Here is a 12,965-nt window from a genome sequence, read left to right as displayed (position 1 = left end):
CCATAAGGAGGCCTTTTTAATTAATCTGACTCTCCTTCAGCACAAGAGCTTTGTATTGCTCAGGGGCCTAATTTAAGTGAAACAAACTTTTTGCTTATTGTAAACAAACTGGTACCAGGAAGCTGTATAATTAAATCTTGAGTTAGTGAGTATCCCCAAACTAATTGCACAATTGAGGTGATCAGAGATAAAGGGGATACAAGCCAGAGATTAAAATAATGGATCAGAAACAATGTAGGATTATGTAAGAGGTATGAAAGGCAGATAACTAACTACTTTAAAACAAGAACAAACACACACAGGACAGCTTTCAAAACATTAGGCCCCTAACTTGTACAGAGGAGTCATTTGAAGACCTAGAGTGAGTCAAGCTCCAATCTGAGGCTATATACACACACAAGGGGGGATGCTCTGAGATCACTCCACTGGTGGTTGATTTAGCACGTCTAGTGAAGACCTGCCAAATTGACCACAGAGTGCTCTGCTGTTGATCTCAGTACTCTACTCCCAACGAGAAGAATTAGGTAAGTCAATGGATGAGTTTCTCCCATTAACCACCCACAGAGTAAACTCTGCAGTAACTCAACCTAAGATATGTAGACTCCAACTACATTGCATGTGTTAGATTTAATTTTTGCAGTAGTGTAGACATAGGTTTAGTATGTAGAGTCCCTTTTTGACCAGAGTAACTTAGGACTCAGTCCTGCCTGCTCTTGTTGACATCAGTGAAAACAAGAATGTGCCATATAATCTTGATGCAATTTCTCTATCTATAAACTGTGAGTTGTTAATGTTTGTAAAGTGTCTTATAAAAGTCCCACATAGTAGCATCATTTGGCTCATTGATAGGAGGAATTTCTTGAGCCTGAATCTAAAATAGCTTCCCTGCACAAATAATTTTAGAAGTGATCTTCCAGAATAAATCTGAGTTTTGATCAGAGCATTTCGCACTGCATGCAGTAATTTGGAGGTTCTGCTTACTCAAGATCACAGCCAATACAGACCTTTAGTAATTGAATGGCTGATGAGTAAGGAATGACAGTAGTCCTAGTGCCACAGTGTTCGTTAACAGAACCATTTACCCACCTTTGTTTTTTTAATTTCTCTGCTCCTTACTGTTGGGGGAAAAACCAGTGGAATTTGAACTGCGAAGGGAAATAAAGCGTCTACAGGAATACAGGACGGCAGGAATCACTAATTTCTGTAGTAAGTACATGGGAGATTACTCAACCCTTCTCAGAGTTCTGAAGGATGCTTAAGCTACTGTTAGAATGTGTTAAATGAGAAGGTTGTTTTTTAAATGTGCTTAACTCTTTAGCTAAAAGAGTTAATAATGTATCAGGAGAGCAGTGGTCCTTTAGAACTGTTTTGAGATGAGGGATAGCCTGGTGAATGCACCATCAAACAAAACTCAGAGTCATAGTGTGGCAAGGGCCCCTCTTCTCCAAGCCACTACTGGGGTTTTGCATCGGGTCTCCGTGGTAGGGAACCCGAGCCAGGGGCCCACAGGCTCCCTCCCTTGCTGCCTTTACCTAATGCTGGTCCAACTTGTTCTCTCCCTTTCTTCCTCTCTGCCTCTCCACCACCTTCCTTTCGTCCTCTCACTCCTCTCCTCAGCCTCCAACTGCTGAGGCTTTTAAAGGCCCTCAGAGAGACAGCAGAGAAGTCAGCTGGCCCCAATTTGCCTGAGCCAGCTTCCTCCCAGCTGCACCTAATTGTGCTGCAGTTCTCTGCTTTTCTAACAGGAGTTTTTCCCTTTTGGGCTGCCTTGAAACCACCATGGTCGGGGACCTCCTGGACTACCACAGGGGGGACTGGGTGGATCCCCGAGCGCTCGCTCAACGCATGGGGCTCTCCACCCCTCGAACCCCCCTGCGCCTACTCCAGGAGGTGAAGGCGGCCTTGTCGCAGCCCGCTCGCGATCTCCTACAGAGAGCCCTGCGAGAGGGAACGCCCCGCCCCTCCCTTCCTGCAAAGCCTCCGTCCCTTATTATTGGGCCCTTGTTCCGTGGGCCCCCCCGGCCTCCCCACCCTTGGACCCCCAGCCGGCTGCAAAATCTGCAGCCGGTCTGTTTCCGGACCGTGCCTAGGGAACAGCTGTACACGCTCGTGCTCCATGCTTTGCATTTCCCCACCCTCGTGTCCCGCCCCGATACAAAGTGGCGGGACTATCTCAGACCTATAGAGGGTGGGGAACCCCGATGGGCCAGCGTTTATTCCACCTTAATTCCGCGGCCCGTCGGGGACATCAGTTGGCGGCTCCTTCACGGGGCCGTGAGCACGGGCGTGTACTTGGCGCGGTTCACCCCAATCCCAGACACCTGCCCCTTCTGCGGCGTGAGGGAGAACCTGGCGCACGCCTACCTCGAATGCGCCAGGTTGCAGCCCCTATTCTGGCTCCTCCAGAACCTCTTATTGAGGTTCTGGCTGCACTTTTCCCCTCACCTTTTTATTTACGCACACCCAATCCGTGGCCCCACAAAGTCGCGAGACCTCCTCGTCAACCTCCTCCTGGCCTTAGCGAAAGCTGCCATCTATAACAGCAGGAGGGGGATGTTAGACGAGGGGGTTCTCTGCGACTGTGGGGCCTATTTCCGCTCTTCCCTCGTGTCACGAATCCGGGCAGAGTTCCTCTGGGCGGCGTCCACTGGCTCCATCGACAGCTTTGAGGAACAGTGGGCGCTGTCCGGGGTTCTCTGCTCAGTGTCCCCATCCGGCTCCCTTATTTTAAACCTGTGACCCACACTCCTTGACCCTGTTGTCATTTTTTGTCCCCCGGATTCAGTTGAACATGGGTTCAGTGTCCCTCCCATAAGGTTGGGGAGGGGCTTTTAGAATGTGGGCGGGCTTTGCCCGCCCACCTTCCCATGATTTCAAATAGGTCTTCTCTGCAGCAGCTCCCTGGCCTGACCCTGTCACAATAGCTAGCATGGTATTTCAGATTAAAAACACTCACTCATCCCTGGAAGTGTGATTATAGAAAAAAAAATTATTTTTTTTTGCCCTGAAATTAAATACAACTGTAAAGGGTCAGATATTGATACTCTCACATGCCAAATAGTATTTGACTCCACAGATTCTCCCACTGAAATCATTCGGACTCATTTTAGTAAGGGTAGCTGGATCTGACCCATTACTACGAAATGAATTGTTCACTATGTACTGGGGTAATGGAACAGTAGGCTGAGAATTCTGGTTCAACACAGACAATCAGAACATGGTGCATGTTTGCTCTAGGTGCGAGAACTTACGATCGCCTCAAGAAGACACGAGAGGAGGAGCGCCTAAAGCGCACTATGCTTTCCGAAGTCCTCCAGTACATCCAGGACAGCAGTGCCTGCCAGCAGTGGCTCAGTCGACAAGCTGACATGTACGGTTACAGTAAGAGGAGGGCTTCTCCATGTACGACTTTAATTGGAGAGTTTAATCATTTCTATTGACAATAACAAATGTGTTTCCCAAATGTGTTAGAAACTATTCTCTTCCACTGCGCTAATTCATAGCAATTGAAAAAAGCCCTAGTGACAGAAATAGTGCTTAAGTGTCAAACAGAGATACTAGGCAGGGTTCATAAAATGTTCCATAGCCTGCATTCGGGTTTTTTGTTTGTTTAGAAAAGTTGACCACATTATTTCTCTCATTTTAGACTGAATTGCTATTAAATCCATTGCAGGAAACCAGGGTTCTCCCTTAAGGGCATTAATGAGCACACAGATGACATTTGATGTCCTTTCTTGCAGTGTGGTCTTAGTAGCAGCAACTTTACCAGTCTGCCATCTAAACTAAACTGGGGCTGTGAACAGAAAGAAGCTGCAGTGCAAAAGAAGGAAAGGTGCATCCAGTACAACTCGCATCCTGTACTAAGAATACAGTATAGACAAAGAGCTCTACTTTCCCTTTTTCTCCTGCTGGGTACAGTTCAGCCTCCATCAACAGAAATCTAGTGTCCTTTTTTCACTGGTCTCCATCTTTGGTCTTCACTAAGCATCTAGAAGTCCTGTTGGCCTCTAAGGATCAGGTTAAAGTATGCCAGGTTAAACTGTGCCCTTCCTCTCTGGGGGTATGTCTAGACTACATCCTTCTGTCGCCAGAGGGATATAAATTAGACATACTGAAATTGCTAATGAGGCGGGGATTTAAATATCCCGCGCTTCATTAGAATAAAAATAGCCTCCGCTTTTTGCCGACACGGCACTTTGCCGGCAAAAAGCGGCAGTCTAGACTGGGATCAGTTGACAAGGAAAGCCTTTTCTGACCGATCCTGTAAACCTCGTTACACGAGGCATAAGGGATTGGTCAGAAAAGGTTTTCTTTGTCGACCGATCCCCGTCTAGACTGCCGCTTTTTGCCGGCAAAGTGTCACGTTGGCAAAAAGCGGCAGCCATTTTTATTCTAATGAAGCACGGGACGTTTAAATCCCCGCTTCATTAGCGATTTCAGTATGTCTAATTTACATCCCTCTGGCGACAGAGGGATGTAGTCTAGACATACCCTGGGTTACACAAGTTGGATTCTCCAATGGTTCCACAATGGGAAGAAATAATGTAGGAACCAACTTTTGCAGCTGCTCTTAGACAATGAATAGTTAATTTGAAGTTTCATTTCTTTACAGTGATTCTGGCCTCAGCCCAACAATCCCAGTTGCTACAAATTCAGGTAATTATTTTCTATAATAACAACTTACGGGCTTGTCTCTATGAACATTCAGGGCTTGTGTACACTTACAGGACTGCAGAGGAGTCAATGAAGTGCTTAGTGAAGATGCTACCTATGCCGACTGGAGAGTTCCTGTCAGTGTGGATACTCCACCTCCCCAAAGTGAAGTAGTTATGTCACTAGAGAAGCCCACCCATCAGTGAAGCACTGTCTACACCTGGGGCTAAGTCAGTATAACTGCATCGCTCAAAGGTGTGGATTTTCCACATGCCTGGGTAACATAGCGGCATCAGTGGGTAGCGTTCACAGTGAACTGAAGTGTGACTATTTCAGGTGTGGGCAAATACCTGCCTGCAGGCTGGATCCACTGTGCCAGAATTACCTCCTGATAGGTCCCACAGCTATATTTAGCTGCCTGGCTACAGTTACCAGCAATCGCAGCTCCCGTTGGCTGGGAACAGCGGTCCGTGGCCAATGGGAGTGACAGGAAGCGGTGTCCTGGTCTGTGTCACTTCCCGCCGCTCCCATTGGCCAGGAACAATGATCCATGGCTGACAGGAGCTGTGATCACTGATACCTGCAGCTGGGCAGGTAAATATAGCGGCAGTGATATTCCGGCAAACTGCCCCATGGTACTGCCCTCCCCTGCTCTACTATATAACCACATTATGCCAATGGGAGAGAGCTCTCCTGTCGACATCATCAAAAAAAAGTGTTGAATTTTCACCTAGGTCTAAACAAAGACATTAATTATCTTACCCATTACAAAGATCGCTTCCCCAATTATCACCTCGAATATCATTAGCTCACAGACATTTACCTCCCCCCCTTCTGTTCTGAAATTTGATTTGTCCTTTTCATATGTGTTCATTTTTTTGATTGTATCCTTTGGTATATATGGTTGTACCAATTTTCTTCCTCTGTTTGTTCTGAGGAAGTGGGTCTGACCCACAAAAGCTCATCACCTAATAAGCCATCTTGTTAGTCTTTAAAGTGCTACATAGTTCTGTTTTTTGCTTCAGCTACACCAGACTAACACGGCTACATTTCTATCACTATTGATGGTATCAGTGAGAGTTGAAATCCCCCCCCAAGCATTTTCAAAAATTCACTTGGCACTTGTTTGCTTCTTTAGGCATCAAAAGTCTTTGAAAATCTTTCTGCTGCCCCCTCCCAATATATAACTGCAGAAACTGACCTGAAGTTTGTTGCCTCTTTCAGCAACAGAAATACCTCACCCACCTTGCTTGTCTCATACCCCGAGATCAACACTGAAAGCAGTGGAAGAGACTATGCTTTTGCTTAGCATTTCAGCTTCTTTTTTGGAACTTCCATTTGGCCGCTTTGTTTTCAATGGGCTTTCATTTGCAGTTACGCTTTAGGTCTATTGCACTATTAGGCAGGAAAAACAGGCCATTAAACTTAGCAGTAAAAAAGTAACAATTTGGGCAGTTTCCTATAAAATTCCTGTTCACACATGCTGTAAACTGTAGAACTGCCCGGCACACATTAAGGCCGGCCTACACACACCATTGCTCGGATTTAGCTAAGAATGTTTAGTTAAACTAGTGTAAAATCCTGTTTATTCTACTTAAACTTGTTTAAGGTCATTTTAGCTTAAGCTGATCCCTTGCAAATCCTATCTTTAAAAAGTTACTCTTAAACCAAGTTAAGTGTTCACAAAGGCATTTTAACTAAATCTATTCAAAATCCCATGCCTTTAGTTAAACTGGTGCAGCTTTGAAGATGAACCCTAAATAACTGACCACAAATGCTTGGACTTTACTGGGTTAACAATGACACTTGCCTTTTGAGACAAAACACCTGGAGAAACTGCAGCCTCCAAACTAGCATCCTAGGCTATAAACATTGCTTTCCTTATTTCCATAGGTAGACGGAGTGCCCCCCCACTGAACCTCACGGGTCTCCCAGGCACAGAGAAACTAAATGAGAAGGAGAAAGAGGTAAGGAGAGGAGTGGAAATGAATGGGAAGACAAAGCATTACCACATAGCTATTTCTTTTCAGACTCAGTCAAGTTGAGCTGCCTAACCTAGAGATCCTTTGTGAGCTGCCTAATATTGGTTGCCACAACTTAGGCTCTAGATACAGCAAATGGGTTCAGTGTAATGCAAGAGGCTTGGGGGATTTGGTACATTTAATGTGCAGAATGTGACATCTTCTGCTCCACTCTGGTTTTATGATCAAGGAAGAAAGCAACTTTTTCTTAATAAATGCCTGTTTTAAAATTGGCTAAGAATTCCTTTGAGGGCCCAACAGGAACCATAACTTACTCCTAATTGTTTTTGTTTTAAGCAGCTCAGGACAAAGGACCAAATCTCAGTCAACCCTCTTAGGCCTTGTCTCCACTTACTGGGAGATCGATGCTGTGGCCATCAATCTCCCGGGGGGGGGGGGGGGGGGGGTCAATTTAGTGGGTCTAGTAAAAACCCGCTAAATTGACCGCTGAGCGTACTCCTGTCCACTGCAGTACTCCATTGGCTTGGTCAATGCCCCTCACTGGGAACGCCTGTGGTAAGTCGAACTAAGGTATGTCGACTCCAACTACGCTATTTACATCACTGGAGTTGCATCTCTTAGTTTGACTTTCGCCCCTAGTGTAGACCTGATTGTAGGCCAAACTTCCTGAAGTTGAGCTATAACACTGATGATCTATTGGCCAAATTTCTGCCCTTGGATGTGCGAGCTACGCATTTCAGAGAGCAGAATTTTCCTTCTTTGTGAGACCGTTTGTTAGCCTGGTAATAGAGTTCTGCGCTAACATATGGAATGCTTCGGTTCATCTCCCATTTCCCATATGAGAGATGGGCTGATACGGCTAATTAAAAGCAGCACTAGAAAGTTCAAAGGGAGTCTCTTCCACTAATCCTTGAACTACAAGATGGTGGACTTAACGTGGAGGAACCAGAAACAAGGTCTTTATCTCGCCATATTCTACCAAGAAGCAAGTGTCAGTACATTTGATGTACACTAGGGGTACGGCTAGACATATCCCCAGAAAACTCCACCTTCCAGGGAACGCGTTTGCTCCTCTTGTTTTTGTTTTGTGGAAGAGCAAATGTGCTCTTTCGGAAGCCCCTGTTTTCCTCATTCCACGAGCAGGAAGGGGGCTTTCGAAAGAGGGTTTTTCCCTAAATTTGGCCCTGACTAGACAGGCCAAATTTCAGAAAAGCCTCTTCCGACAAAAGTATCGGAAAAAGATACACAAAATGTGGTCTGCATTTTGCGTATCTTTTCCCGATAGATTCTCACAGTCTAGACATACCCTAGAAGAATTGTAGAGTTTTTCTTCTTTCTGTCACAACAATCAACTGTTTTTACCTTCACTGGCTCTAGCAGTTGTGAAAATCAGATCACAGTTTCAACAGTGGACATGGTACTTCTGGCTCTAAACAGCTTACAAATAATTGTGCCCAGACGTTAGCTTATGGGGAGTTGGATTTTTCCTTGTCTGATGAGGCCACAGAAAGTCTCTGACTGAGACCTTGTGTCTCAGCTGGTTTCTATCAATGGGGTTCAATCACGGAGCACTTTTATTATTAAAAACAAAGAGGCAGCCAGACTTTCCACCAGTATCCTTACAGCACCGAGCCAAATAGAAAGCCACATGGGACCTTTCTTGTCTAACAACAGGACCTGAGAGCTTTTTGGAAGCAATATTTTCAGCCTGCAGAAAAGACTAGAGATTGTCCCCTTAATAAGCTCTCTTATTAAATGCATAATGTTGCTCTGCATCACCTTTGTGTCCTAAACTGCGTGAGAGGGAAAGTGCTATGTGTATAGCTGCTTTTATAAAAGAGTATTTAAAACAAAGCCTTTGTCTGCAGGGGATTAATAGACAGATGCCTTTTCTGGCATTTGTCCAATGGGCTGAACTGGTGATTGAGCATGTGCACTTCCCTAGGTCTGCACAGAACACCACCCACGCCGGATATTAACCCCCATATCTGAGAGACGAGGTTCTTGCTCTGATCTCCCTAACAAATTGGCAGTCAAAACCACTTTTTAAAGCAGCCATCAATAGGAGAGCACTCCTCAAAACAAATGCTTCCTCTTATTGCTTGTGGGTTGGACTCACTGGTAACAGCCATTTTTTTATCTGCCAGGGGGAGGGGGTAGGAATTAATTGTGTTTTGGTTGCCATTCCCTCACCCTCCCTACACAACTGGTATTGCAAAACGAGCATGACAGATGTTAACGTTTATTAACTTTACCTGTGTCTTCCAGCTCTGTCAGATGGTGAGATTGGTCCCTGGAGCCTATTTAGAATATAAAGCTGCTTTAGTGAATGAGTGTAACAAGCAAGGAGGCTTGAGACTAGCCCAGGCTAGAGCACTCATCAAGATCGATGTCAACAAAACCAGGAAAATCTATGACTTCCTGATTCGAGAAGGATACATCACCAAAGCCTAGACACGTTAGATGCCTTGGAATAAGCAACATGTTGTAAATGTGGAGATGGCTTCGAAGTATCTGTCAGTACTGAAAGTTCTTTACTTTGGTGAATCAAGGACTATTTTTGTGTGCGTGTACAAAAAGTAGAAAACTTTGTCCGATTATCTGAATGCTGACCTTTCTCGGTCTGGTTTTCTTTTGATTCTGCTGGATAACACTCTTGTTGTCATTATCATGCCATCATGTACGCTGAAGGAATTGTGTGCATTGTAAGCGAACATTAAACATGAGTAGGCATTCATTTCAAATGCCTCTTGTAGCTAAAAAGATAACCATGGGACTCGATTCTGCTAGCACTGTAAGTTAAGAACAAAACTGCAACCCCTACAAACAATCCTCACTTGTGGATTGTGTGGGGTGAAGGGGTTTAGAAACGAATCCCTTCCCCTTCTCTCACTCCTTCCTGAAATAGTGCTGGTTTTTGCAGAGCATATGCTTGGACAGTATGAAAATAGAGTTTGTAATGATCTGCGTTTTAAAATTCTAATGTGGAAGGTGCAAGGAAAGGCCTGAGGGTGTAGATGGATTTGTATGTATTAGCACACATCACAGCAAAGGTTAGACCCCACTTCAGTTTTGTTGGTTTTAGTACAATCATTATTTGGTGACAAGTCAAGCTACAAGCAGTTCTTAGACATAAGTGTCATTTTTTATTGCACAATCCCAAAGGGAAGAGTGGATATTTCAGCCAGAAGCAAGGTTTTTTCCAAACATACATAACCCATATACTGCCCCCGATCAAAGCTCCTACACGCACCAAAGCATCCAATTAAGACAAGTTACAATCCATTGTGGGAATGTCCTTTCTGAACTTTTGAACTTTGGGACATGCTCGCCTGTATTCCTCCATTCAGTGGGAACGTGCCAAAATAGCCAGCAGAAAAGGTAGGGTTGGGACAGTTTACCGATTAAAAACTAATCAGCTGTTCTATGAATTATAATAATTCAATATAAATCGTTGTATTAAAAAAATATAACTAAGCTAGAGGATAAAGGTAGTTCCTTTATGGTCACTTCCCTCTTTTGAAATTTGAGGAGGAGGAAAAAAAAAAAAAAACCTTTTGAAGCACTATCTCCCCCCCCTTCCCCTCTTCCCCCCCCCCCCGGGCTTGTGTCTCTTACAGTAGAAATACCATTTTGGTCTACTTTGTTTTTTCTTGAAGTCACTGGACCCTTCACAGCATTTGGCTTCTGCGGGGCCTGTTAGTGCTCCCAGATTGCTTGTCCCAAGCCAGATTATGGTGTATTTTAGAGTCACCTGGGGGTCCTAAAATTTGCCAACTGGCATAGTCTTGCCAGTTGAGCACAGCTATAACTGGAGCATAATGTGCTGCAGCCAGTCCTCCCAGACTCATCAGCCCTGTTCCAGGGACTGTAGGAAGGGGAAACAGGAACCGGTTACACTGCTTCTATACCTTCTAGGGACTCCAGCAGGGGAGTGAAAACTGGATTCCATCCCCCTCAGTACCACAGGAGAAGCTCAAAGGAAACCAAGCGTGTCTGAGAGTGGCCCACCATCTCCAAGTGCTGTTCGTACTATGACATCACAAATGCCAAGAGTGAAAGCTGACTGGAGAGGAGTTGTCACCATTTCAAACCTTTTGGTTTCTGTTAATGCCTGTTTAACACAACTTCCTGAAAACAGCAAGGAGAAGAGATCTGTGTAATGGTCAACCGCTCTGCCACTTAACTGAAGACGCGGAGTCCACATCTTACCAGGGAAGAGGAGAGTCAACATTGCCAAGGTAAAGAGAAACAAGAAGGGAATGGTTGAGGAGGGGGACTTTTAAGTCTCTTTAATACACCATAAAAATAGCAAGAAACCAAATGGTTTCCCCCTTGTGCAGACAATCTTGCCTTCTGGGCACTAAGGGGATTTCTATCATGCTTGTGGCAGGTTTTATAAATACATGGTTTGTTGTTCTGATGGTTATTTTTAATGTTTGAGTTCTTGCCCAAACAGGAATAAGACAAAAAACAAAATGTGTAACAGTCTCCAATTCCCATGGCTGTCCTGGTAGGACATGCCAGAGAACATGGACATTTCCATATTTTCAGCTGTATGGGTATGTCTACACTACCACCCTAGTTCGAACTAGGGTGGTTAATGTAGTCAATCGAAGTTGCAAATGAAGCCCGGGATTTAAATATCCCGGGCTTCATTTGCATCTTGCCGGGCACCGCCATTTTTAAATCCCCGGTAGTTCGGACTCCGTGCCCGCGGCTACACGCGGCACAGAGTAGGTTGTAGAAAGCCTGATTTGAACTACCTACTCTGTGCCGCGTGTAGCCGCGGGCACGGAGTCCGAACTACCGGGGGTTTAAAAATGGCAGCGCCCGGCAAGATGCAAATGAAGCCCGGGATATTTAAATCCCGGGCTTCATTTGCAACTTCGATTGACTACATTAACCACCCTAGTTCGAACTAGGGTGGTAGTGTAGACATACCCTATTCGTGGTCTTTCCTCCCTCTGCCCTCCATCCCCAGTCTGAAGTAACAAAAAAAAAAAAAAGGCCCTTCGCAGCTGTCTCCTTTCCTACTTTCACACCCGCTTTGTTCAGACCATTTAAGCCTCAGTGCCTTCTTTCAGGCTATGCTTGAACTGCACCTGCTACCCTTCTTCAAATCTACTTCCTGCAGGGCTCAAACGACTAACAAAAATGAAGTCCAAAGTCTTTTGTTGCTTGCAACACTTATGCCCTAGCTTTTCCACGGTTCCTTTGATTCATGTAAGTGTGAGCAGTTTGGGTGAGAGATCCTCTATCTGTACTGAAAAGGGCCATGCACAGATCTGGCATTAGGCGAGGAACAAGCAATAATGAAAAGTTAAGACTGCCATTGCTATGGTGTTCTGTTTACTATACTTTTGTTTTCCAAGCCTGTACAGTGACCCAAGCAAACCCAGAACCCATCCCCAACAGCTGAGTTTGACATTTTATTTTGCCAAGAGGCAGTGGACTTTAGCAGTTAACACAGACTTTAAGGCTATGTCTACAGGGCGGAGCCATTTCAGGATACCAGAAGTATCCCGAAATAGCTATTCCATGTCTTTTGAGCAAGCCCATTATTTGGAAATATAACCGGCTTGCTATTCTGACGCCCCGTAAACCTCGTTCCATGAGGAGTAAGGGACGTTTCAGAATAGTGCTCTATTTCAAAATTTGGGCCAGTGTAGACAGCGCCAAATTTTAAAATAAGCCATTTCAAAATTAACTTGAAATAAGCTGCATAATTTGCATAGCTCAAATGGCCTAGCTTATTTTGAGCTCCGGGTGCAGTGTAGTCGCACCCTAAGAGACTTGGGTTCCATTTCTCCCACACTTGGTCTCCCCTTAAGCAAGTCACTTAGGCCAAGCTTTCCAAGATGACTAGGAATTTTGGGTGACTTGCTTTCTGGGGTTCCAACTGGAGACAATATAAAGGAGCCTGATTTTCAGGAAGTCCTGGACACATCTTTCAGACCTCTCAAGTTGGTTCCCTCAAAACAGGTACGCCCCCCTCCCCCCCCCCCCAAAAAAAAATCAGTCGCTTTTGAAAAAATCTTGGGTTTAACTTCCACCCCGCCTGCTAGACTGGGATAACAAACGTACCTCATCAGGGCGGTGAGACAACTCACTAAGCACATGGAGGTTCTCAGATGGGAGGCATTAGTCTTTATTATTATACTGTGAGCTCACTGCTTAGGATTCCAGTTGGCTTAATTAGAGACTCTGGTGGACATGAGAGGTTAAATATGGAACAAGGCTTAATGTGCCTCACCGGGATTCTGCAATACTAATTATGTCTGAACAGGTAAATAGTATTGGTCATGGCTGCTTCCATCACTAAGCTTT

General features: G+C 45.0%; 1 protein-coding gene across 1 annotated transcript in view; it reads left to right on the top strand.

Moving 5' to 3' along the window:
* Nucleotides 1-9,379, top strand: part of TADA2A (transcriptional adaptor 2A) — a 37,745-nt gene extending 28,366 nt beyond the window's left edge. Inside the window, exons 12-16 of the mRNA XM_075904786.2 lie at nucleotides 1,135-1,206; nucleotides 3,238-3,370; nucleotides 4,613-4,656; nucleotides 6,547-6,620; nucleotides 8,904-9,379. Of these exons, the coding sequence (XP_075760901.1) occupies nucleotides 1,135-1,206; nucleotides 3,238-3,370; nucleotides 4,613-4,656; nucleotides 6,547-6,620; nucleotides 8,904-9,089 (509 nt within the window). The 3' untranslated portion in view covers nucleotides 9,090-9,379. The remainder of the gene's footprint in view (nucleotides 1-1,134; nucleotides 1,207-3,237; nucleotides 3,371-4,612; nucleotides 4,657-6,546; nucleotides 6,621-8,903) is intronic.
* Nucleotides 9,380-12,965: the final 3,586 nt, after the last annotated feature.

This window comes from Pelodiscus sinensis, chromosome 21, assembly GCF_052426305.1.
Source record: "Pelodiscus sinensis isolate ZL-2025 chromosome 21, ASM5242630v1, whole genome shotgun sequence".
Taxonomy (NCBI): Eukaryota; Metazoa; Chordata; order Testudines; family Trionychidae; genus Pelodiscus; species Pelodiscus sinensis.
Note: the sequence above shows the minus strand (reverse complement) of the source record. Positions and strands in the feature narration are given on the sequence as shown.